This window comes from Rhinolophus sinicus, chromosome 1, assembly GCF_057876585.1.
Source record: "Rhinolophus sinicus isolate RSI-liver-muscle chromosome 1, RSI-T2T, whole genome shotgun sequence".
Lineage (NCBI taxonomy): Eukaryota > Metazoa > Chordata > Mammalia > Chiroptera > Rhinolophidae > Rhinolophus > Rhinolophus sinicus.
Window position 1 is genome coordinate 62,119,589 of NC_142501.1, and position 27,748 is coordinate 62,147,336.

At 31.5% G+C, this 27,748-nt stretch overlaps 1 protein-coding gene across 5 annotated transcripts in view; it reads left to right on the forward strand.

The window, feature by feature from the left end:
• The window catches only part of USP15 (ubiquitin specific peptidase 15), a 114,150-nt gene that overhangs the window by 55,658 nt on the left and 30,744 nt on the right, over positions 1 to 27,748 (forward strand). For 3 of the 5 annotated variants that reach the window (XM_019732414.3, XM_088800381.1, XM_019732416.3), the window contains 2 exons: positions 11,230 to 11,316; positions 17,394 to 17,538. In XM_019732414.3, the coding sequence (XP_019587973.1) occupies positions 11,230 to 11,316; positions 17,394 to 17,538 (232 nt within the window). The remainder of the gene's footprint in view (positions 1 to 11,229; positions 11,317 to 17,393; positions 17,539 to 27,748) is intronic. The other 2 variants (XM_019732415.3, XM_074325466.2) reach the window with 1 other exon arrangement.

The window sequence follows — 27,748 nt, forward strand, 5'->3', positions numbered from 1 at the left end:
AAAATTAAGATATAGTAATAAAGGTCCAGGATTAGCTAAGTCAATTTTGACAAAGAAGCAAGAAGCACTGGACGTACTAGATAGTGAGAGGTACTACAAAGCTATCGTAATGAAAACAGTATGATGCTAGCAAAGAAAGGCAAATAGACTGGAATAAACTAGTGAGCTCAGAAAAACTTATGTATATATGTGAACTTGATAAGTTTACCAACTAGTCAATGAGAAACAGGTTGCTTAAAGCAAATAGGTGCTTAGATTTTGTTAGAACTGGAGAAAAAGAAAGCAGAATCAGTACCTTATACATTGTGTATATAGACAGAGTCCAGGAGTAAAGACCCAAATAAGAATGTAAAGCTTTAAAGCTAATAAGAAATTTTGGAGAACATCTATGTCTGAGAGATCATAGAACGTAATGTGAAAAATTAAAGGATTTGATTACATCAAAATTAAGTATTTCTGTTAAAGGTACATAAAATTAAAAGTCAGATGTCAGTTTTGGAAAATCTAAAACCTACAAGGGAATAATACCTACATTGTATAAAGAACTGCTATAAATGTACAGAAACAAAAAAGCTTTTAAAAAATAAAAGATATGAATAGGCAGTTTAAATAAGGGGAATCCCAAGTGCTAACAGGTAGAAGAGGGTATATACAAACTCACTAGTAACCAGAAAAATTAAAGTAAAGCATGAAATAAAACCTAACAGCCATCAGAATGACACAAATTTAAAAGATTGCCAATATGAAATGTTTGGAGAGTATATGTAAGAAAAGTCTCATAGACAGTGGTGGGGGTGTAAACTAGTAGCACCATTCTCTAGTTAGTGTTTAATTAATTTGGGAATGCTTAATCCCTCTGATCCAGCACTCAGTGGAATTTTTACACAGGTCCCCGAAGGTAGCAGAATTGCTTGTGGAAGTGGTAGTGCAGACTTGGAGGCAGTTTAGCTAAGTATCTATCACTGTAGATAGAGTGAAGAAGAAAATGAATGGTGGTATACTGTGGATACCAGTGCAGCAAGTAGAAGTAACAATGATGAGATCTTTAAAACTGAGTAAGCTTTAAAATATACAGTTGAGAGAAAAAGTAAAAACAAAATGAGATTTTAATTCAGGGCCATTTATGTAAATTTAAAACAACATATGAAAATATTTAAGAACATAGAGAAAGCACTTATAGTGGAGAAAAATAGGAGTACAGATTGGAAAAGAAAAATAAGTTTTAGAAATTGTCACTTGCTTTTATTTACATGTATATAATTGAAGTAAGGATGCGGGGTTTTTTTTTCTGGATGAATGCCAGCTTAAAAAACAACAACAATGAATTCTGTGTATTCATTGAAGTTACATTAAGAGCACACATTAACTTAGACAGATTCAACTCTAGCAGAAGACATGTAATTTTATGCCCTCAAGAAGGAAACTTCAAGATATTAAGATATAGAATAGCCTGTTTTATGTGCTCAAAATTGCCATCATATCTGTCAGGAGACCATCCCCTGGTCCTCAGCATGATATGGAGATGCTAGTTCCAATAAACGTCCCTAACCTGGGATCTGTTGGCTGCTCATACTGCTTAGCACATAACAGTTTCTACACAGAGCATCAAAAGTCAAGGAAAAATCATTAAAAGCTACATATAATATGGTGATAAAAGAATCACCTGTTGAGTTTGTTAAAACATGAGTTTCTAGACCTATCCCAAGAATTTCTGATTCAATATATCTGAGTGGAGCTCATGAATTTGCGTTTCTTATAATCTCACAGATGATTCTAATGCTGTTGGTACAGTCTAAGGTTCACACTTGTGTTTGTTGATACATATGTACTATGTGAACCACCGTCAGCAGCAGCTTCCTGGGTCCTCACCAGAGACCAGCATAATATAAATCTTGGTGATGGGCCCAGGAATCTGCATTTTAGGTTTTGCTTATGAACAAGAAAATGTCAGAATACACTACAGTAGGCATATGTTCAGTAAGAGAGAGCATGTTAGTATTTTAATTGCCTGACTTTTCTGTACCACTGAAAACAGAGGAACTAAGTGCTCTGAAGTCCTAAAACTGTACGGGCCCATTTTGATCAGAACTGAGACCATATATCCTCTGATGAAAAATAAATTTTTGAACTATTTGAGAAGAAATACAAAGTATTAAAACAAAACGTTAAGGGTAAAATATAATTTTGTCCATAACATATAGTCCTGTAGTCATAAAAATGTATGTACCCTAAAACAAAATCTATATTAGAAATCTAAAAACTTACCTAAAAAAATGCTCAAAAGTTTTCTATCTGGATTTTTCTGCTAGATATCAATATAATTTGAAATTTTTATATGTATGTTATATTTTAAAACTACTCAAGTGCTTAGCTTTTTCAGAACTTTTCATTTGTAATCTAGTTTTTAAGTATCTACAAGTTCTCAAGAACACTCTTTTCTAATGATACCTTAGAAAAGTTTTAACTCCTAAATTTTTCTATTCTGTTAAATGTAACTATTTATTTTCCAAAGATGTTGGCATCAGGTGGATAGTCTATTCAGTTGGACATATGTGACTAGTTCATTCTTGTATTTCTAAAAAATTATTTTAAAGGACAATACTTGTAGAAGCCTGGAGATCCCCAAGAGAGGAAGAACCTAATCAATAGATTGATGATCCCTTAACTTTCCAGAAAATTTCTTAATGTTAACACCTTATTCCTTAGCTATAGCTTCTAACTGAGGTATAGCTTTATTAAATTTTAACTAAATTGTGCTATTGTTTTTTCTCTGTATGGTTTTATTTTAGGTATAGTTATTTCAAAGAATGCCTTTGAGATTATTAACATTGTAGAAATAAAGAGTTCCAAATTTTGCTATTTTTCTGAAATAAGTAAAAATTCCTCTTGTGAGAGTAGCATGAGCAGTTGACTTAATTTAGACATTTTCATTAATTGCTCAAAAATACTGGCAAAAGACTTGTAATTAAGTATCTGGTGAAAAAAGTTAAGGGTCATCAATGATTTTGAAGAGGCAGTTTTCAAGGGCTAAAAAACAACCGTAGAAAAAACCAAAATCAACCAGATAAGGCATGAGAGGCTGAAAAAGCCAAATGGAAAACTAAGCCAGTAGTTCTTACTCATACGTTGTCCCTCTGCCATCTGTGTTGTTCTGATTAAAAGAATTCCAAATTGGTGACTGAAACACTAAGTATAAACTTAATCTAGTTCCATATTAGTATTTTTACAGCACTCTGTCCCTGACTACTCTACTTGGAGAGAGGGAGTACTTTATAAATAAAACCATTACGTACTACTTGTGGTTAGGATAAATAATAAACATCTAGGTGACTGCAATATTTTATTTTTGTTTTGTTTATACGATCTGTTTCAGTATTGTACCTGTTTCAATGCAGGTAGTAAAACTTACCATATACTTCTTTAGAATATTTTGGAGAGTAATTAAGTCTAGTTTTCATATATAATTGCAAGATTAACTATATAGATTTAGAAATGGTCGATAGACCTATTTGATCGAAAATTATTGAAATACATATTAGGAAACTTATCCACACATTGTTTTCATTTTAACAAAAGTTGTATTGAGGCTTTTAAAGTATTTATAAGCGTGATAGTCTCTGCTGATTTGAAACATTAGTAGATGTAGTTATGACAGGTACTAAAAGAGGTATAGTTCAAAGAAAATGCACTCTTAAAGTTTCTATGAAAGTATACAAATTTGTTAACAGTTTTAACCTTGTTCAAGTACTGGAGGTAGGGAATTGAGAGATTTTGGTTTGTGGAAATTGAGAGGATGGCTCAAGAGTCTTATTTCCTTGTCATTCAATCATATTCATATATTTTAAATTAATAACACTTCTTCAATTTGAAATGGAAATGATGAGTTATTAATCTAGGGTAATATTCCAAAATCCGTAATTTGTTGTCATTTTTAAAGACATTTTGAATTTTTATAAATTTTTTTCTGTGCTTTGTCTCATTTTATCTTGTTCTTATTGTTCTCATTAAGAAAAAGACATATTATGACTTTTTCTGAGACTGTAAAGTTTGAGGTAATGGTACAGCCAAACAGAACTGCCTAGCATGCAGTTAAAGAGGGCACCAACGTTTGGAGAATAATGAGAACTGCAGATACGGAGTTATATTCCTAGAGGTGAGAAATATAAGCATATATGAATTATCTAATCAAAAAATGTAAAGAACTATAGACTAAGTAATATACTAACTAGAATTATACACTATGTCCCTAAGTAATGGTATAAAACAAAAAGATCAAATGGAAGACTTGAATCCCATTTTGTCATAGAGGCTAAGAGAATAGGAGCTTCTAGAAGAAAGGGAATGGTCAGCAATGTTAATGTTGCAGCAGTTGGAGAGAGAACAGAAGAGATTCAGTGTAAGTGGAGACAGCATGATGGGAATAAGAAATAAATTGTAGGGAAGGAGGGAATGGATACTGTAGTCAGAGAATGGAACAACTGATGGAGAACATTCGTCATGAAATATACTAAAAGAAGAAATACTATAACTAAGGTGGTACTTGGTCGGAAAGGCAGGATTCCTGGAGAGGGAGAGAAAGTGCTTTACATATAAATCTTTTTGTTATATAAATACATACATTCTTTCCTGGGTATTTGTCACCTAAACACAAAGGCATCATAATGTTAGAATGAAATTCTATATACTGCTATTTACCAATAAACTGCTTTTTTCTGGTTATTTTTAGTCCAAACTCCAACCCTTTTTGGAAATGCTTGTGTTTACACATAAACACACTCCCCATGATTCTGTACTTGGAGGTTCCTCAGTTTAACATTGAAGATGTTAAATGTTAACATCATAGTAAGATGAAGCCAGAGGAGCAGTTAGTTGATAGGAATAGTAAGGGCTTTTGAAGTTATTAATCTGCAAATATATGGACTTTTTGGGGGATCCTGATTCAAACTAATCAACTGGAAGAGAAAAAAATACTTTTGAGTCAGTTGAGATTAAAATTGAACATGAACTGAGTACTAGATTGGGACCAACAGTGGTCTCAAAAAAAGATCTCTTACCTATTAGGGATGCATACTGTAATATTTACAGGTGGAATTATGGATATCTAGGATTTGCTTCAAAATAGTCCAGCAAAAATATGGGGGGAAGGAGGCATAGGAGATTATAGATAAAACAAGAGTGGCAGAATGCTAGTAATTTTTGAAACTGAGTGACTGATATTGGGTACATGAGGTCTTATGTATGTTTGTCAATTTCTAAAATAAGAGTTAAACATAAAACTTTACAAATTTGGTGCTAAGATTCATAATGGCTGAGAAGTTACTGTAATTTCATTTTTTAAAAGTGGAATGTTTTATGTTATAAGCACCACAAAAATAAAGTTACGAGAAACAATTTGTATATAAATTCCCTTCAACTCTCTTTTGTTTATCTTTAACTATTTAGCACCCTGCCTGACATAGAGGAGGCATACATACACAGCAAATGCTTGTTGAAATGAACTAATCGTATCTCACAACAGTAAAAGTGTTTAAATTTTCAACAGATGTAAATTTTTCTTTTTCTCTAAGAACTTATTTTAGGATGATTGTTAGAAATAGGGAAAGTTTACAGTTGGTCCAATTTTTCTTAAGATAATTTTTGTTTTGTAATCAAAGTTGGGTTTTTTTATGTCAGATTTGAAAATAACTATAAAATATTTTTTATATTTATTAAACTTATTGGGGTGGCATTGGTTAGTAAAATTATATAGGTTTCAAGTGTACATTTCTATAACACATCATCAATATATTACATTGTGTGTTTACCACTCTTTTGCTATGTAAACTTTCAGATTTCTCTATATTTTGGTTGCTCAATATGGTATTAGATTTCCTTGTATGTTAAATATCCAGTTAATTTCCCAAGAATAAGCTGTGTTTTTCTGTTGAAGCAAGAAGTTCAATTTAGTCTTGAATTGCATGCTTTTAGTTGAAACATTGGCAATAGGGAAATTCAAATACTGCATTCAATTTTCAGGGATAAAGTTTAATTTTCTCTCTTCATGAAATTATTTCAGCTACATTGATATTTTTACCTTTTTTCTGTCTTGTTTAAGAGATGAATCTCTGCCTTATATTACACCTAGCCCCAACTAGCAAAAATTAGTTTAACACTAGGTTACTTGAATTTAGTATCTAATCTATGGCTTAGTATCTAGTCTATATATAAGATTCTAAATGTTTTTCTCTCTTTAGAAAGCCACTAGAGCAGAGTTGCTAATGAACAGTGTAACTTCCAAGTTACATCAAAGGAAGAGAGCTAAAGGACTCACTCGGGTTATACTCCACAGACTGAGAAGTCAACCCCTAATTTAACTCCACAAATGTTAGCTAGATTGGGATATGTATAATCCAGTTCAGAAGTTGGAATCAGAATAGATAAGTGATCTAACTGTTAACATTCATCAATAATATCTGTAACAGTATTTAAAAAGTATAGTGTTATCATACTTTAAATTTACCTGTGGACCACATCCATCATCTCTCTCTGAAATCCATGCTATTTAAGGACAATCTCTCCACCAATGTTGTTTATCCAGGTGGTTTCTAGACCTTGCTTTTAATTTCATTATCTCCTCTTTTCCTTCATATACAAATGCCTAGCATACACCGCAATATAGTAGGCACTCAAATAACACTATTTCATTCTTTTGTTTCTTTTTCAGTATCATCTTCCCCACAGTCTATAAATATAAACAAATCTCCCCCCTCTTTAAAAACATAAGCAAAAAGCCATAAACTTCCTCCAAATACCATTCGTTAATTTTTCTTCTTTTGGCAACCAATTTCTTTAGAAAGGTAATACTATTTCTTACCACCCATTCAGAATTTAACAAAGTCCTTACTTGACTCTTTTTAAACTAGTTTATTTGACTTCTCTTTAATACTTCATTTTGGTAACTATTTCCTAAAGAATTCCTCTTAATTTGAATCCATTATACCATAGTTTTTCAAGGACTGTTTTCACCTCTTTGACCAATCTTCTGGCTGTCTGGCTGTCTTTCTCTCCAGGGCTGCCATGTTTGGTTGTGCTGGTTGTGTATTACACAGCTTTTTAGAGGTGTTATTCACATGTAATCTATGTAAAAAGCCCTACTTGGCATTGTGCAGAATACAGCTTCACTGACTATATACAGCAGCTCTGCTCACACTTAGATGCACTGATAGTCCACAGATTTCCACCTGAGCACCTCTCCTTTCATACCATCATAGGCTGGCTCTCAAAATCAGTGGATGGACTCTATGCTAATCCTGTTCCTGAGATCAAACTGACACAGCTGTGCTTTTCTATATTTCTAGCCTGGAGCTTTGCAGATTTTTCCTAAATGTCATGTAGGACTCACCAGGTCAGACTGAACTCAAAATCTTCTTACCTCACTTTCTCCCATCTCAACAGAAACTGTGTCTATATCCTGTATTCCTTATTTCAGGTACCATCTGAGGGTCATCTTGAGTTCTTCCTTAACCTCATTTCTTTCATTTCCTTAGTCAGCAAGTCTTAACAGATTTTACCTCCTAAACCTGAAGTTTTCAGATGTTTTGATCTCATACCCCCTTACATTCTTAAAAATTACTAAGGACCCAAAGAACTCATGTGGATTACATCTATTGATACCTATATTTTAGAAATTAAAAATGAGTTTTTAAATATTTATTTATAAATAGCAATACTAAACCATTATGTTTTGACACAGTAATATTTTGGTAAAAAATAACTTTTCTGAAACAAAATTAATTTACTGAGAAGAATAGAATTCTGCATTTTTGCAAATTTTAAAATAGAACACAGCTAAATTCTCATATGTGCTTTTTCATTCAGTTTGTTGTGATATATTGCCTTTGGGTTGAGGTATATTCAGTCTTGCACAAGTATGTATTTGGAACAGGGAGAAGTTTTTTCGGATAATTGATACCCCCTGAGAACTGGACCAGTAGTGGTTTAATGATGAAAGGTTAATTGCAATGTGGAATCTCAAATCATGTCAATGAACTTTTTATACTATTACATTAAAATCTACCATATGTAAAAAATACTGAGTTTTGCAGGTATTCCTCATGTTGACATACTTCATGATACAATATCTTGTTAATTACATTTGATAAAACATCACCAATCTTATGAGACAAGTCTAAGTAGTGCGAAGCTGTCTAGCTCATGGTGGCAAAGTCAAGTTGTCCAGAGTTCTATTTTTTTTTGCTTGAACACTTGAATTTTATCATTGGCAGCAAATACTTTTAAGTTATTTTCCTTGAAGTAACAGGCTGCCTTCATGTATTTTTGATAAAATGTCTGCCGGATAACTTTTTATGTAAACGAGTGAAAAGAATGGCTTATTTGGCTTAAAATTCAAGTCATGCAAGTCTTTTTCTTCAGACAACCATGTTACTTCAGTATGTAGCAGATGTACTTTAGGCAGGCTTCCTAATTTGTTACACAGTATTAACAATTAAAGGTAATGATTTAATAAAATCAGTAATATTTATTTTTTCAACATAGGTATTCTTAAGTGAAACTATTTCCTACTATTTCCATAGGTATTCTTTAAGTGAAACTATTGCCCTGGCAGGAGCAGCGGAGCACAGGGGAGGGTTTGGGGGGTGGAGTGCAGGGGGCCATCAGGGGATGTAGTGAAGAATACAACAACTCTGGTATATGGTGTTACTGCCTTAATTCATGCTGACATGTCAACAGCTTTACCCACCTTTGTTTTTGCACTGTCAGTGCAAATATCCAACCAGTGAAAGAGATCAAATCACATTTAAATAACACCGTGGTGTTATGAAAAGTTTTGAACTCATAGATGGGTACCCTGAAAGATCTTGGAGCCCTGTAAGGGTTCCATGAACTGTACTTTGAGAACCTCTTCCTAAACATTCAAAATATGTTACCCTGACTACTCCACTCTCTTAACCCTAGCCTTTATTAATTCTCACCTTTGTTATTTTTATAGTCTCCTAAATGATCTTCCAGTCTCCAATCTCTTTCTCTTCCTCAAGAGTTGCCTTTCTAGAATACAAATCCAATTATGTTGATACCCTATTAAAAGCTTTCAACATAACCCTGGCACAATTGGATAAAATCCAGATTCCTTCATAAAATATGAAAAGCCCTTTGTTATCATACCTACCTTACTAACTTCTGTTCCTATCACCACGTACTTTCTATCTTTCAGCCAAGCTGAATTTATTGGTAATTCTCTAAACACATCAGAGTCTCTAGTTTCATACATTTGCATGTGCTCTTCTTTCCACCTGGAATACTCTAACTTTGAGTTCCCACCTACCCCTCCAATTATGCACATTATTTTAAAATCACCACATTACCCACAAAATTTTATATTTTGTTATAATTTTAAAATTTATATAGGATTTATACTGTTTTAGAATGATTTTGCTTATGTATAATTTTCTACCATTAGTTTGTGAGCTGTTTGAGGTTAGGAACTGTGTTGGTCTTTGTATTCCTAGTACTTACTAAGGGTGAGGCATGTAGTAATCATTAAATCAACGATTAAGTGTTTTAATGAATTTCATAGAAACTTCTAATACTATCCTTGGATAGAGTTGCTAATGAATAGTAAAAAGGCTATAGGTGGGCAGAAAAAGAAAAAACATTTATGTGCCTCAGCCACTTCTTTGGATGAAGTAAAATATCTTTATTGCCATTAATTTTACTATAACTACAATTCAAGGGGACGTTTTGGTTTATAGCTGTGTTTTTGAAAAGTTGTAATGAATTGAATTAAACTATAGTCAGCTGGATCACATTTTGAAAAATTAACCTCCTTAATTCATTATACCTCAATGTCTAATAAATTTAGTGTTTTTCTATGTTAACATTCTTAATGTGAAGGAAAAAATGCCAAGATACTTCTATTTTTCTATTGATATTTTAAAACAAGTACCTTAAAATACTAAGATTATAAAATTACCTTTTATAGAGGTTCTCTACCTTGTTTTATATTAAAATTTGTTTGATTGTACTTTGTTTTGAGCTTGGTATAGTAAAATAAAATCTTGTAAGGGTCTTCTGTCAGAAAGGCACCTAACTAGCCTCACTTAATGCAATTTACCTATATACAGGCTGAATCAACAAAATAACCTTTAAAATGAAAAGAAAATATTTACCAAGATTTTGTAATATATAACTCTTGACAAGTTAATAAAAATTTTCATATATAAGAAATTTTTTTGCCCATTTAGTCTGCATAATACATTGCAAGTATGTAGATTTAGTGAAATCCAAATTACTAAAAGCTGATTTTGTAGATTATATTTTCCTGCCCATTGACCATTTCATTGTTCATTAGCACCTGAGTAGAGGAAATAAAGCAATTTTTAAAAACTAATCACTTTGGGCCTCACTAATTTAGAATTTATGATGACTGAGATACTAGACTAGAAGTCATCTTATTATAGACCATGGCCTTGATGTTGCCTAGTAAATTAAAATTGTTTACAAAATAAAAATGGAAATGAGATCATTCAGAGACTCTTAAGTACTTTTTAATAGATTTGTTGATTATAAGTCATGCCTTTAAAGCATATTAGTTGATTAAAAGCTAATAATTGAGATTTCTCCAAAAAGATTCTGAATTAGTGAGGTATGTAACATATAGTCAAATTTATGTCTTTTCTGTTTTTACAGAGATAATTGGCCAAAATTACTTCTTGGGATTGTGTTTGGAATTCTCTTATGCTGTTCTATCCCTATTGCCTTACATTTTAAAGACTTGGTAAATCCTTTGATCTCTGTGTCGATGTTGTATATAATCAGAATGCCATGGTACCTACCAAGACACAAAGTGGATTTTTTTTTTTAACATGCTCCTTTAAAAATGAATATTTTAATTCCATTGATTTAAGGAAATTACTTATTGTAAAATATTCATAATGCTTACCTGAACTCAGAAATGGGTGTTTTGGGGTTAGATTTATACGAATAATACCAAGTTGTATATTTAATTTCATAAATTTCTTTTGAAAATAGTTCCCTTTGTACCATTATTTTTTATAGAAAAGAATGCACTGGAAATTGAAAACCAAAGGGTATATCGTGATTTTGCTCATAAATCTTTTCCAGCATTCATTTACTGCATACATTGTCATCTGTTGGTTCTTTTCTTTATTTCATAATTAATTTCAAAATTCAGCATTTTTTATCTAATTTAACATTTTCATATTTTTAAAGGTCCCCAGGTGCATCCAATTTTTCAACTTTACCAAAGATCTCTCCTTCATCTCTATCAAATAATTATAACAACATCAACAACAGAAAGTAAGCACTGAATCTTAAAAACTCTTTGTTTAATTGATCGCCCTATTGTGGTTACAAAAAAATCTCTTGTATCTAAAATTTAGGATAAAAGCCTTAATGCATTAAAATTGATTTTCTTTTAAACTACTGGTCAGTTCTTCTAGGAGTAACTTCAGAGGAAAGAAAAAGCACAGTTGTAAATTTTTCGATTTAATACAGAGGGTGCCAAAAAATGTATACACATTTTAAGAAAGGAAAACACTATTAAAATTGTAATACTCAATATATACCGATACCAAAAGATGAATACAGTTGTGTGTATACATTTTTTTGGCACCCCCGGTATATACACTACAATAATTTACTAAAAGTGAAATAAAACACTTTAAGAATTTTACATTCTAAACACTAATTATTGAAATATATATAAAAATCTGCTAGAATTCAGTTTTTTAGAAAGAGTACAACTTTCAGATGTCATTTTAGAACTAGATACGTAATCACTTACAATACATAGTATTTTTAAAGTGTCATTATCAGTGAGTCTCATCTGGAAAGCATACACAAATTTTTGCATTTGTTAAAAAGGCAGACATTTTTTCCTTAAAAAGTTCAGAGAAACAATTGCCCCATCATGACTAATATTCAGAATCTTGGAATTTATAAAAGTTAGCAAAAGTGTGTGTGTGCTTTATTGCTGAAAGAAAAAAAGTTGAAAATCACTTGGGCTTCAGCAGAATTTCTGACATGGATGTATTACCTTGAAAATTGGCATGTTCTTTTTTTTGTTGTTGTTTTTTACAGAAAAGGATAAAAAGAAAGCTTTTATATTTGTAATTACCAGTCAAAATATGGGAAGAACTTCAATCCATAGATGATTATCCTCTTTATTTCTTGGACATATACATTGTGGTTTATGTATTAGATTAATAGTATGTATGTAGTGAAATATTTGCTCTACTTGTCTAGTTCATAAATGGCATCTGATAATCCCAAAGAGTAAATTAACAAAAACTAAAGCTATTTGTGAAATAATCTTTAAAATAACACCATTAATAGAATACTTAGATTTAATTAGTTTTTCCTTAAAATTCATATTTGGGGAGAATTGACAAAATTATTTTAACATACATCTGGATTATAAATATATAACAATAGCTAAATACTTTGGAAAGGAAAAATAATGAGAAAGGATTAATCCTCTAAACTGACAACATTATAAAGAAATAAGAATTCAAACCCCATAATATGGACCCAGGAATACATCTACAAGTCAGTGGACTAGAAAAGACAGCCCAGAAACGGAATGTTATATATAAAAAAAGAGTTTAGTGTGATCAGAAACCATTCTAGACTGATGTAGAATGGGGCGGGTTATCCAGGAAATGTTGGGAAATACTGAGAATTTCTCCTTAAAAGTTTAAATTACTTTTTAATTGTCAGATACATAAAAATTAAAAGGCAAATAAATGGAAAAAAATACTGGCTACAAATAGCAAATTAAGGGTAAATTTGTTTAATGTATCAAGTTCATAAAAATCAGTGAGAAATTTTCTAAGACAATTAGAAAAATGGACAAATGATGTAGCTGGGTAATAAAAATAAAAGAATTAAAATATATAAACATTTTAAGAGTTCAAATTTACTACCAACTAGAGATATGTAAATTACAACCATAAAAAACTCTATCCATTTTCCCCCACCTCAATCTCATTGGGAAAATTAAGTGATGAATATCTTTCTTATAAGGATTCTGTGTGAGTGGTTAGAATATTAATACAACTTTTCTAGAAAAGAGTTTACCATGTGTATCAAGATTTAAAACATTCATTCCCTTATTTCAGTAATTCATAAAAAGATATGTACACCATAGTGTAATAACATTACATTGTAGTGTAATAGTGAAATATTGAAGACACTATGAATATCCAAAATTGTAGAGCGGTATGTTTCCTCTTTTTAAAAACGTATATCCACAGGTAGAATGAAACAAAATATTCACCTTTAATCTGGTTTATATTTTATATGGTATCTTTTAATTCATCAAAAGTAATTTTTTCATAGGAGATAAAATATTACTTGTTTCTACCAATTGCAGATGGCTCCCACATTTACTATAAAAGGATTCAGTTCCAGGTATAACATGTATTTGTAGTTATTCTTTGGAGAGATTTTTAACATTGTGTATAGACTTGTATTGAACATGGACTGTATTTTGACCCGAGTCACTATATTAGTATATGTGGTCTGGTGTGTTTCTGTTTTTGTCTTGTTTCCCTCTCATAGTAAAAAGATGACAGTAAAATCTGATTTCAAAATCTCTGCAGAAAATATTAAGAGAGGAGTTGGAGTGCTGTCTTAAGTTAAAACGTGATTAACTAATGATTACTCCTATGGCTAGATTATGTTTTTAACTATTTACATTTGTCTTTTTTAGATACTAAAACAGTCCTTTCATATTAGGAAACTAAGCAAATAGGTGCTGAGGTATCACCGTGCTTGAAATTAAAGCTTACTTTTCTTAGTAAGGAATAAAATTTAAACATCTATAATATGGAAAGTTTTCTAATTAAAAATAAGTTTAATATTATAATTATCTGAACAATTATTTCACATAAAATTTCTTAACTTTCCATTCAACTTATGGAAATAAGTATCAGCTTAAGACTTCAGATGGAAGTAACATAGTTTCTTTAATTAAAAATATGTAAAATGGGTAATGACCATTTTAGATTATGTGCAGTTTTCAAACTTCATGAATGTCGAGATATTCTATAAGTATAAAGTATATATTAAAATCAGTAGTTAATGACACACAAGTTATATGAAATTTATTTACAAATTCAAGACGAATTAAACAGATGCATTACTAAGAACATTTGCATTTCCATTAAGTAGAAATATTAGTTATAAAGGTAATAACAAAGTATGCTTTGAATTATTTAAGTTTAATAAAGTTTTTATTAAGGACTAATATTGTGAAGACCCAGTTACTGGAATATTGTTTACCCTATGTAGTTATTTTACCTGTTACTCCATTAAGTATTTGTTTTTGCCCCAAATATAATTACATTTTTAATATGTATCAAATTCCTTTTTCTATGCCCTGCATTTTCTCTTTTGCTCCATTTACCTTGATATAATACTGCCTTTTTAAAAACTTGTTAATGCATTTATTATCTCAACTCTTGGCATTCCACATCAGAGCACATTTTCTATTTTTCTGTTATTTCATTTAAAGCTCTTTTATTTGAAATGGAAATGTCTCCCTGTGAAAGATTAAGCCATGAAAATGAACTAGATTTTGGAGACGGCCAGAGCTAGCAAGCCATGTGGCTCTTGAAAAGTTACTTGCTGAAAGCATCGTTTCATTAACTGCAAAGTGAGCAAAAGTATAGTTATTAGGATTAAATTATAGATTTATAATGTTTATAATGTCAAATATAAGTACGAATTGAAAAGTCAATCTGAAAGTTTCATACAAAGATAAGGACTCAATTTTACAAAAGAATGTTATATTTTAAATGTGTCTTCATTTAAGATGATAGTTGTATAACACAGAATTAAATAGTGTTAAAATTCCCATTAAGATTACTGGCAAATTTATTTATTTTTGCAAAGTTAGCGTAGCTTTATAGGATAAGGACTAGCTTACAATCTATGTAACTTAGCTAACAATTGTCACCCCAATAAACTTGAATTAAAAAAAAAAAAAAAGAATAGAAGCTGTCCTTAGGGCCTAGATTTCCATGTACTTTTTTGAAGAATTTAAAGAACTGCTGGTTTTGGTATTTTTCATTTCAGGCTTTAATACTTGATGTGGAAAACATATAAAATGTGGATTATAAGTGATCAATCAAGATAATATTAAAATATTTTAAATTCATCAGTTTTCATTGTTGTTGAGCATCTAGATTATCTCAGTCTCTGGGAAAGGCTTATACTTATCCTGTCACTTAAAGTGAAATGTAGAAATCCTTTAAGGATTCAGATTTCAAAAGACAAAACCAAAAGCTGCAGTAAGTTTTTTGTTCATTTCTCAGTAGATAGGAATCACTATCCCAGCAAATTTCATCATATTGTCACAAAGAAACAGAGGGCTTACAGCATCCATTTGTGTTATGTGTGGTGAAGACAGATATCTGAATGTATATGTATATATATAGACACTTAAGGAATAAGCATGAAATTTGCTGTTTGTTAGTCTTTTCACTTGTGTGCACATGCATGTGTATGCATGTAGTCACGAGCGTGCATTTCTGCATTCCTTCCCTGGGTGCTCGTAGACTGCTTAAATTTTATTATAAAAAATATATATAACAAATAAAAAATAGTATAAAAATAGCCAGAATATGTGTTTTTTCTTGAATGTGTAGAATGTGTAAAAAATAAAGACCTTTTTTGTGGTATATAGCAGACATTTATTTTTAGCACATCTTAAAAAATAAAAGAAAAATAGGATTCACTTTTTTTGTTAAACGTCTTGGAAGTTAGATTGAAGAATCCAGTCAGTCATTGAGTGAACATATATTTAATTGCTAATAGGTGCCTTGTGTTTTGTTAGTTACTGGGGATATAAAATAAAATATGAATTGCAAGGTTAATGACGTGCAAAAACCAAAGGATGCTTGAATTCTGTTTGTTTCATGCTTTCTTTTTTAGGTTTAAAACAAGCAAATAGCTACAAGACTAGAAATTCTGAATTTGAATTGATCGAGGTTTCATTTCTTTGCGCCCTATTTTTGTTCAGTCCAGGGTAGATTGTTTTTTTGAGTTGACCTTTTTTGTTTGTGGTGAAGGTGTTTTCTTAAAAATACAATTGTGTAATTTTTGGTTGATGTAGTTTTGTGTTTAACTTCTTTAAGCTTGTTGGTGAGTGTGTGCGTGTGTGTGCGTGTGTGTACGTACTAAAGGCTTTGTTAGGACAGGCAGGATAGTTCACTTAAACTGTTACAATAATAAAGTGAGAGCATACAGCTACAATAAAAAGTATTTGAAATTATAAGTAAAAACTTTTTCAAAATACCAGGAACAAATTGTAGCCAATTGAGATTGTCAGTTAGTGATTCATCATGTTTATCTGTAACACTTTTTTATTTACATCATCCTTTGCTTTTAGCAAGTGACCTTGATTCATGTTCAGGTTTGTTCTAATGAATAAAAAAAAAATGATTGAAAGTATGCTTTTGAATTATATCCAAAGTACTATCATAAATATTTTATAAGATAACCTATTAAAAATTAAAGGAAAATCTGTACTTTTCCATAAATTATTTTTTTATTGCATGTGAAAAGACAAGGGACTCATTTAACTTATTGATAGACTTTTCTTGATAAAATTACCATGATTCTGTAAGGTTGAAGAATGTATAGTTTTGTTGTTTTTTTCCTAAGATTAGTTTATTATTACTGATAGTACAAATTATCCTGAGGTTATATTCATCTAGTTAAATAAATTTCATTATTCTAACAAACTAGAAGACAAAAAAGCCAAATAATATTGAAATGTACTTACGTAGAATCATTTCCTTTCTAATCACCTAGGCTTTTTTCCACATTTGAATAATAGATTTTGCTGGTCTAGCAAAGAAATTATAAATAGAATCTTCAAAGCATTAGAATTGTGATGTCACAGAGGCCTTTGAAATTTCTGCTCTCACCTGTAACTAAAGCCAACTCTTCCTGTTTCTACTGTTCTTACTCTGTTGCAGTAGCAGGATGTAAATGGAACATAAATGAGATGATTTATTGCTGCGGGTGGTGTTTACAATCTAAATGTTTTAAATTTGATGAAGCAATGAAGAATGGAGCAAGCTGTGAAGCTGCTCCAGTTAATCAAGGGTAGCAAGATATAATAGTGGTTTGTTTTGATTGGTGTGGTTATGTGATGCAGTGATTTTGTTGATTGGATGTGGAGTGTCGTAATTAAGGGAGTATTTTGATTTAGGTTTACGTCTTAAAAAGAACCTGAGTGAAGTGCTTTATAAAAAATTTTAGTGACTGACCACCTACCTCAAATAGGTTTAAAGTACTGTGTTCATCATAACTATGTTGTAATAATTGGCTGCATTATGAAAAATATTTTTGTTTTCTTCCAGTGTGAAAAACTCAAATTATTGTCTCCCATCATATACTGCTTATAAGAACTATGATTATTCAGAACCTGGAAGAAACAATGAACAGCCAGGCCTCTGTGGCTTAAGTAACTTGGGAAATACGTGTTTCATGAATTCAGCTATTCAGGTAGGTATTTCCATACATAGAAAGTGAAACTCATGTGTTTCATGGAAATCAGTAATACAAGAAGAGTAGAGTTGGGTTTTAAATGTCAGAACATGATTATTATGTGTGTTTCAAGTTTCTATTTTCATGGAAGATTTAAAGCATACACATTTGACTCATTCATTTTAGTACTGGTAGTAGAATATCATTATCGTGTTCCTCAATTAGGTGGCATGTGATTGATTACCACATAGAGGATCAAATATCACTTCATGCAAAAATATAATTCCAAACAGAAAACCTACACTCTCTGAGAAGAGAAGAAAACTACTGAGATCTCTACATATTCAAGAGAAGTCTCTTGCTTTTTTGGATATTGCTGGGAATGTTAGAGAATGAATATTTTGTGGTTGCCCATCCTCTAACTCTAAATAAAATTATTTTTAAATCTTTTTTTTTTTTTTTTTACTTTAATGTGACATTAAGATTTTTAAAAAAGAAAATTTTATTAACCTCCTTTTGTGTACATATTTTAACACACTTGCCTTTAAAGATTTTATTTTGGGGATATAAGACATTACTGCCCTTTTTGTCCCTTTGTCTCTCGACAGAGCTTCCCTTTTCTTCCTGCTCTTTCTATACCCTCTTTCAGTTTAACTTGTTAAATATTTTTGTCTTTGATTGATTTTGAAATAATGAGATCTGTGTATATTTTAATATCACTGTCATGATGTGTAAAATTAGAGCTGGTTATTTAATTCCCCTTTTTAAATAAAATTCTGTTTTAAAAGCCCGAAATAATAGTATACTATTTTTGATATTTGAATTTTAACTTTTTTTTGCAAACTTTTTTTGCAAGTTGTAATTTTTAAATCTGCAATTTTCTGTTCTTTATTCATATTTAATACTGAACCTCTATGCATAGGAAGTGACCAAAGATACAGATTAAATACAGAGTATGGATTGATAAGGACGTTATTGCAAACCTTGTTGACTATCTGAGAAAAATATAGGACTCTTCACCATCCAAAATTCTAAATAAATCCTTTTATATATTGTATTTAATCCAATTGTCTCCTAAATTAACCATTGTCTTTGTAACATTCTTGGAAAATTAGAATTAAACTATCATAAATCTGTAGAACAGGAATTGGCAATCTTTTAGAAATGTACAAGGAGTCATAATTGGTTAATTTCTGATTTCTTGGTTTAGAGGTGAGCTACTCAGGAAATACCCTATCTGCTTAAGCAGATACTGTGTGGGTTAATAAAGTATTCCTTTAAACCTTCTTTGATGGATAATATTGTTTATACTTTAATATGAATTATTTTATTCAAAATTGTTTTGCTAGGATCCTAGCAATAGTTAAATAAACATTTAAATTTTTGATCTTTAATTTTCTGCAAGAGGAGAAAAAGAACTCATCTGAGAAGAGCAAGCCAAAGCATATTATACTGACAGTTATTTAGATGACAAAGTTAAGTAAGTGCATGGGGGCTGAGCTTTCACAGGTAGGGACAGGCAGACAAATTGTAATTTTGTTTGAATCTGTTGGACTACCCTACTTGAATACTGAAAATTATCTTTAGTACCATCTCTGGAAAATGTTTAATATAAGTGGTGGTTACATCAGTACCAGAAAACCTTTTAGTATCATCAAGTCTTTCATTTTTATGTAATTCCTTATCCTTGCACTGCCAAAATTACTTTGGTTCTAGAGATTTGATATAGCTTGACAGTTTTTTTTTTCTTTTTAATATTCTAGTATAGAAAACCAGTGTTGGTGCTTTTTCATAAGAAAATATTTTTAAAGCATTGGGCATTAAAAATTTTAGTTTTTCAGAAGAAAACAAAAATGTTCATACTAATCATGGGAGGATCTGGCTTGCATTCTGACTAAGGCAATATTACATTCCAGTTTCCTGTGCCTTTGATATTTACTGTTTATCTCCATGTGGTTAACTGCCGTTTCTCAAAAATGGATATTAAAATTAAATCTTCTAATCAGCTATGCTGAGCTAGATTTGGTATTTGTTTCACTTTCTTGTCTATGTTTTAGGGTATCAGAAACTTCGTTTTATTAGTTTTTGCTTCTATTCAAAGCAATTTTATTAGAGTAATTGGTAGATGTAATGCTGACCCTCTCTCTCAATATATTTTACCTTCACATGCTCCATTTCAACTGAGATATAGCCATGAGGATGAGGTTTTTTAGGGTGATACTTTGTTATTTTCTGGTAATAATCATAAAATGAGAAAAATTTTTGATGGAAATTTCAGCAAAGTATTTTAAGTAGTGGGATTATTTCATGTTTGTATCTTGGTTAGAAACTGTATTTTATTTAAAATAAAATTGAGGAAGTTGGAGAAGAGAAAAAAATGAGTTTTTATTTTTGTTGCTTTTGACTTTTAATCCAAATCCAGAATTAGAAAAGCTAGTACTTCGGTTTTATTTTCTTAAAGCTGCTATATTTTTAACTCATTTAGATGTAAGCTCTCAAGCTGAAAAGTCACCATACAAAGAATACAAAATGGTGGCAGTAGCCTTTTTCCTTTGCTTTAAAATAAATACACATGTAAGTTTGTAGGTCCACAGATGAAAATGATAAAAGATAACTAATAAAGTTGTTTTTTGAATAATTTTTTACATACTGTTTGCTCAATTATGCTTTTTTCCAAGTTTCCTTGTAGTTTCTGTAAGATTGAAGACAATTATGAACTTCAGAAAATATTATAAAACATTTCTACTGATAATTTAAATTTTAATGTAATTTCTTACATTAATTAAATAGTCCTAAAAATATGAGTGGGCATTTGGTACATTAGACAGTATAATTATTGATATATCTAAAAAAAAACATGAGTGTCAAAAGCATACTTTTTTTTATATGTGAAAATGGATTATGCTTAACCCATCAGTAGCCTTGAAATAATGAAAACTTCTGATTGCTCATGATTAAAAACTAAACACCACCAATCTGAGTGTGATTTAATATTATTTAATTTAATATATCGGTGTTAAAGATTTTCTCTAAGGTAATGGTATGTGTGAGTATTAAATTTTTCTGATGAGTATAGTACTGCTGTATAATTTCAATGTATTGAATTAATATTTGTGTAATGTCAAAATGTGAGACTTTGGGACATATACCCTGACCTTACGAAGAGTATATTCTAGGTATTGTGATTTTCAAACTTTTTGCTTTTTAACATGAAAAAAAATTTAATTATTACTATGAAAAGTTTAATTGTATCATCAATATTTAAACAGATGTAGTGAAGTTGCTTTGGCTGGGTTAAATGCCCAGAGCCCCATCTATTTTCTTTTACTTTACTTAATGGCACAGAAGCATCCTCCTGGGATCCCAAGACTCTGAGGAATAGTTTAAAAACCATATTCTGGCTAGGAAAAAACACATTAAAAATTAATAATATGGATTAGTACCTCGTTTCCCCGAAAATAAGACCTAGCCGGACCATCAGCTCTAATGCATCTTTTGGAGCAAAAATTAATATAAGACCTGGTCTTATTTTACTATAATACAAGACTGGGTAATACAATACATTACAGTACAGTACAATTACAATACAACTGGGTATACTATAATATAATATAGTATAATATATAATGTAATATTTTTTATATTAATTTTTGCTCCAAAAGGCACATTAGAGCTCATGGTCCAGCTAGGTCTTATTTTCAGGAAAACACAGTAACAGAAACTATGGAGTTACAGTACCTGGATTGAAAACCTGTTTCTCCTACTTGTTAACTGTGTTACCGTATACAACTTATTTCCACAACTCATTTTTCTTGTTGGATGAGGAAAATAATACTACCTATATCTTAGGAATTTTGTGGGGATTAAGTGAGTTGGTAAATATAAAGCTGTTGGTATAGTGACTGGTACATCATAAATAAATAAGTACATATGAGGTTTATATTATTTTGTTTGTTTTTAAATTCAAGGAGTTAAGCAGAGTGACTCTGGAAAAATTTTGAATTCCGTAATCCCTGTATTTGTTCTTTTCTACAAGTCTTGTTCCACTTTGGCTAGACCTAGTGAATGAAGAAAGAATTTAATGTACTTTTAATTATTTTTCACTTAGTATTATTGCAACAATGGTATTTATCATCTGCTCCATTTCTGAACTGTGTTAGTTTAGTTCTCCCTAAGCAAGCTGATAAGCAAGGGATATATAACATGGACATGTTTATGGATATTCAATCGGCAGGGAACTGAAAATTCTTGAGTTCTGGTTATCCCTGGCCTCAGCCTCCTGTGGAGTTTATGATTACAGGCATGTTCCACCATGTCCCAGTGGTACCAAGAAGTTAACAAAATAGCTTTCTAGTGCACTAAATGTATTACTCCATTGAGAGAGTGTCTAGCTTTTTTTTTTTTGAACTGGAGGTAATTTTAATTAGCATTAGTTGAGTAGATTCAGGAGCACTCCAACCCTTGTCTTCTTCATTGCCAAGGCCTAGGAGGCTCATTGGCTTCCTGGAAGAAGCAACTCTTCAGATGGATTTGAAGCAGGGGAGTGATGTGGTCTTTTCCACTGGAAAACAGCATGGCGTAAGGTTGTTGTTTTCAAACTTTTTACGTGGAAGTAATAAGGCTCTTCAAATAGAGTCCAGGAAGTTATTTAAAAAATCATAGTAATCAAGGATCTGTTTGTTATTCCTGTCATACAATGTAAACTAAATTGGGATTCCAAGCATTTTTTTTTTTCCCAAGCATTTTTAAAGTCAACTTTATTCTTGTGATCTTTTGGGTTAGGACAAATTTATTCAATAAATTCAGAAGAATATTAAATAGAAAGTTTAGAGTTTTTTTCTTTTTTAAAACTTAATTAAAGAGAATGAATAACACTACACAGAAATAACATTCTTTTAAGAAACTAGATTCTCAGTATATTATAAAAACTGAAAAAATAATTACTGAAGCTATTATTTCTGTTCCAGTACTTCATATCTTTGAATATGATTAAATATAATGCTATTCTACTCTCACCTTGAGACATTCTTTTTGCATTTTTGGAACACAGATTCTTGAAAGCCCAGTTTAACATGAAGCTTTCTAATTTCATTAAAATTAACCAAACTTATAGTTAAATAAATGAATATAGTTTCCATCAAAAAAGAAACGTTGAGACAAAAGAATTTTTAAAAGTACTTTTAGAACCTTGAAGAAAATTTCTTCTGATAAACTGAGAATGTGGCTGACTGAAAATTCAAATGCTTCTTCCTAGGGCAGATTTTTATCTAATCTGGGAAATTAAACTCAGTATTTGAGTTCCTGCCATATAATGTGCCAAAAATTACATGGTATACTATCATCAAAAATATGTTAGTCATCTATCAAATGGCAATCACGCCCTCTTTCTGTTATGACAAAAGTAAAGAAATGGAAACTACCATACTTGTATTAGAACCATTCACTTTCTCAAAACAAATACCAATGTTTTTACTTTTCCCATTGTTTGAACTAGGGTACGGGAGAAGTATCCCTTCTTTTTAAAAAAGAAAGGGGGATGGGAAAGGAAAACCTGAATTCTCAGGCAGATTGTTTTGGGAAAGAGTATAGCATAGCTGTAAGAATTTAGTTTTCATAACTGAGATAGAAATGGTGTATCTAAAAAAATGCCTTGCACCTATGTAACCTGTTAGTAGTGATTTCTTATCATGAAAACGTGTCTTTCTTAACCTCAGGTAGAGGGACCTTCTTATTTGTCTGCTCTTCACATTCTTCAGAATTAATATACACATTTCTCTGGAATTAATGCTTCTATTTCTGATAATGATGACTTAAATGTTTGGTCTGTCCCTAAGTCTATAATAGGAAATGACATTAGTGTAGATTACCAGGAAATACAGGGGCTGTTTCAAGGAGTTGTAAATAATTACATCTGCCTCTAATACACATTTTTTTATGTTACTCTAGCTATAAAATTATTATTAAAGATCAACACCAATTTAATGGTTTTCATTAGGTAGGATTACTTATAGTGAACGCATCGTAGAACACCAGTTATTAATAATAATCAGACTGACATATCTTGTATTGATTTTAATAATTGTTTGAAGGATTTTTATTTGAAATTGAAATGAAAACATAAGAAATGTCAATATGTTATTTATAATGGTAACTACAAATTTTGCCACCCTCCAAAAAAACAAAGTGAAAGAAAAAGTCATTCTGAATTTACTTTTGTTACCTAAAAATCAAACAGCTTGTTTCCTTGCTGTTAAAATATCTTCTAAGATATATTTTTCTCCTTTAGTAAATGTATACTAACATCATTAACACTTTAAGATTGAAATTTCTAAAGTGTGTCTGGCTTACATTCTAAATTATAAATTGGTGTTACTGAATAGTGTCATTAGAAAATATAGGATATTGGACTGATAGAGCCTTAAAAAGAAGAAAGCCACATTAAATACCTATTAAGGTCTTGTTTGGTTGTCTTTTGTCTATTTGTTTTTTGTTTTGTTTTGTTTTTAGATTAATTGGGGTGACATTGGTTAGTAAAATTATATAGGTTTCAAGTGAACCGACTCTGGGTGCCTATTTGTTTTAATGTATACATTTAAATTTCAGTCACTTGAAGGTATGATGCCTTTATTACTAAAATGCCCTCATCTACTGGATTATTTTCTTTTAATGTCACAAGATCATCATCTTTCTATTTTAGTTTGTGAGTAGAAATAGTTTTTGATGATGCTCGTTGCCCATGATGAACTTGATTAGTGTTTGCCAGTAATGGATGCTTAGTCCAATATTCTTTTAGTACTATATATATATGAAAACCAATTGCTCAGTGTTATCGGTCACCTCTTCACAGTGATTTGTGAACTGTACTATACTGGACAGGGAGAGAATCAGCAAGTTGGTTATTGAAAACCATTGCTTAATTAATAATATTTAAAATAAATTACTAATTCTTATAAACTCACATTAAAATATTAACAGCCCAATAACGAATCTGCAGCCTCTGATAATAACAATATCCTTCTTTGCATAGTGCAGGTTGTTTTCGTATCATTGTCACTTTCTTAATTTCCTCTTCACAGAGGTGTATGAGTTAGGGCATAAGGAATCCTTATTTCACTGATGATGAAATTGAGGCAAGGAAAGTTTAATTGACTTGTCACTCATTAAGACAAATTAATAAATGAGTTAAACTGGGTTGTTATTCAGAACATTCTAAGAAATTTATTTCAAAATTAGACTAACCGGCTCATCAGAAATGGTTTAAAAATGTTTTGTTGTGGTCAAATACACATGACAAAATTCATCATTTTAACTATTTTAAGTGTTTGGTTCAGCAGGATTAAGAGTATTAAACTGGTTGTGTAACCATTAAAAATGTTTTTATGTTTATGCCAAATATATAGCCCCCATAATATCAGATGCTCCCATAGAGTAGTGTTACTGTTGTGCTGTTGTACAGTTCAAACAGTTTCTCTGGGAGGTTATATACACACTTACTCATTTGTTGGTAAGAGTGTTCAAAACAATTCAAGAACTCCTTTTGCAATTGCTTTTATTCTTCTGAATATCACTGATGGATATTTCTCTTCCTTCGGTGATGAAGTTGATTTTCAAAAGCCTGAAGTTTTTCAGAGCATTATCTTCAGAATACTGTTGGTGATCAAGCTGGGTAATATTTTTTTCAAATAAGATATACTTATGAAGTCATCCATTCACTTAGCAAATGTTTATTAAGGGCCTACTAAGTGCCGTTCACTCTGAAAGGCATTAATTATACCATGGTGAACAAAATAGTATCTTTTCCCATGGAGTGTAGTCTAGTTGAGAAGATAAACGTTAAATAAATCGTGAATTAAAAGTATGAAGAGAAAAAAACAGAGTGCTGTGAATAAGTAACAGGAGCTTAGAGAGTACTTAATTTATACTGGATGTCTTATTCTCCAGAAATAACATTTGAGCAATGACCAAAGAATTGTTATGAGTTAAGTTAGGCAGGTGAGAGTTGAAGTAGATAGAGCAACATGTGCAAAGCCTCTAAGATGGGCAAGTTTGAGGAACCGAAAGGTGAGTAACCTGTGGAATAATACTTGAAGGCGAGTGGTATAAAGTGAGTTTGAAGAAGTAGGCAGAAAGGCAGATCATGTAGGGGGAATTTAGATATTAATGTATGACAAAGACATTGAAGGTCCCAGGCTACCTCATCTGGTTTACTGCACTTATCTCCTAGCTGATTTCTCTGCTTATACCCCTAACCATTATGGTCTGTCCTAAAAAGAGTGATTCTTTTCCAACCTAAGGCATTTCCTGTACTCTTTGTCTATAACACTAAATGACTTCTCATTTCACTCTACAAAAGCTAAAGTCCTGAAAAAAGAATATAAGGCTCTCTATGATTCCGGCCCCTGCTATTTATTTCCTGCTACTTTTCCCCATGTTCACTTTGCTCCATCCTCACTAGCCTCTTGCCAAGAATGTTCCTGACACAGGGTCTCTGAACTTTCAATTTTGTATACCTGGAATGTTCTTCCTCCAAATAGTGATGTCCTTGTTCTCCTGCTTCCTTTAGGTTTCTATTATGACTCAGATCCTTCCCCACTCACCCAATATATAATAGTAACGGCCCGCCCAACATTTGATACATCCATCACGACTTATGCGAGTATGTAATTTGGATTTTTGTCTATCTGCCTCCCCCTACTTCAAACACACACTCACACACACACTCCATGAGCTCAGGGGCTTTGTTTTAGTCACAGCGATAGCCCCATTACCTAGGACAGTATCTGGCGTGTAGAAGGCACTCAAATTAATGAAAAGTGAAGGAGATCGCAAGTGTGTGTCTAGTTTCTGGCTTGTACATCATAATAAGCATTTAATGAAACCAGAGTGGTAAGAGGAAGGACACAATAAGAGTAGATTTGGGGTAGGGAGAAGACTGTGAGTTAATTTTTGGCATATACAGTATGTGATGGCCATGAAACATCCAAGTAGATATATCATAGGCAGGTTGATATTCTTCTATAAAATACAAACCAGAGGCCTAGGTTAGAAATAGAAACATGGCTATTGTAGGTCGTATTTAAAATCGGAAATGATTGCATCTAAATGACGGCATCTATGAAAAGCAGGTCCCAGGACTAAGCCTCACAATAAACATCTGAATGGAGGAAAGACACTACTGTTGCAACAGGGAAAAAGAAAGGAATTATAGATGCAAGTAGTTTCTAGATTTTGTGGTAACTTCCATTATCCTAAAAATACGAGACCAGATCAATAGCTAAGAATGAAAGAGTAAGATTCCTTCACTGTATTGAGATCTCATTTGAGGTTGAAGATCAATTCAGAATATTAGTTTATTCACTTGAGATTTTTCTCTAGCAATGTTCAGCTGCATGGTGTATAAAATAGATGACTGAGCTATACAATAAATAATTGGGTTTATCTAGAATTGGAGAGAAAAAGGGACAAAGGAATTACAAGCAACTAAACTAGTTTTCCTTTTTTTATTGGGCTAATTTATTTAGCTAATCCAACAAACATTCACTGAGTATCTACTCTGTGCCGAGCATTGTTGGTACAGAGTTGAAAAAGATGGTGCCTATCTTCTAGAAGTAGAGAAGAGAACCATTGGGAAATAAGTGAGGTTTCATCAAAGAGGTGACATTTGAATTGGGTCTTGATTTCATTTGCTAGAGTGCATTGTTCATTGTGACTTACGTTTTGTTCATGTGGTCATAAAAACAGCAATGAATTACCAGAGATACAACTATAACATTATTGCTCATGCTACTTCCCCACATTTTTCCACCACATAAATCCTACATCAGGAATCTATTTTACCATAACAAAAAAAACTGTTTAAACACTCAATACACACCTCCTGTGTGCTAGATATTGATGCCTTTTCATATGTATGCCAGCTCTAAAAAGAGAAGTACCTAAAATGTTTTTAACCACAACAATACCAATGGAACAGACATACAGCCTCCTAAGGTAATCACATCAGAGGATGGTCATTTGAATTTGAAGGGTTTACCGGAAAATCATTCTCTGCTTTATAATCATGTCTCACGTATAATTAAAAATCTGTTTCTAGCCTTCATATGGAGAGATTTTGCTTTGACTATAAACAATTATTAACACACATTAATATACATACACATACATATATTCATTATATGTACATGAATGTGTGTGTGCGTGTGCGTGTGTGTATGTATGTGTGTTTGTA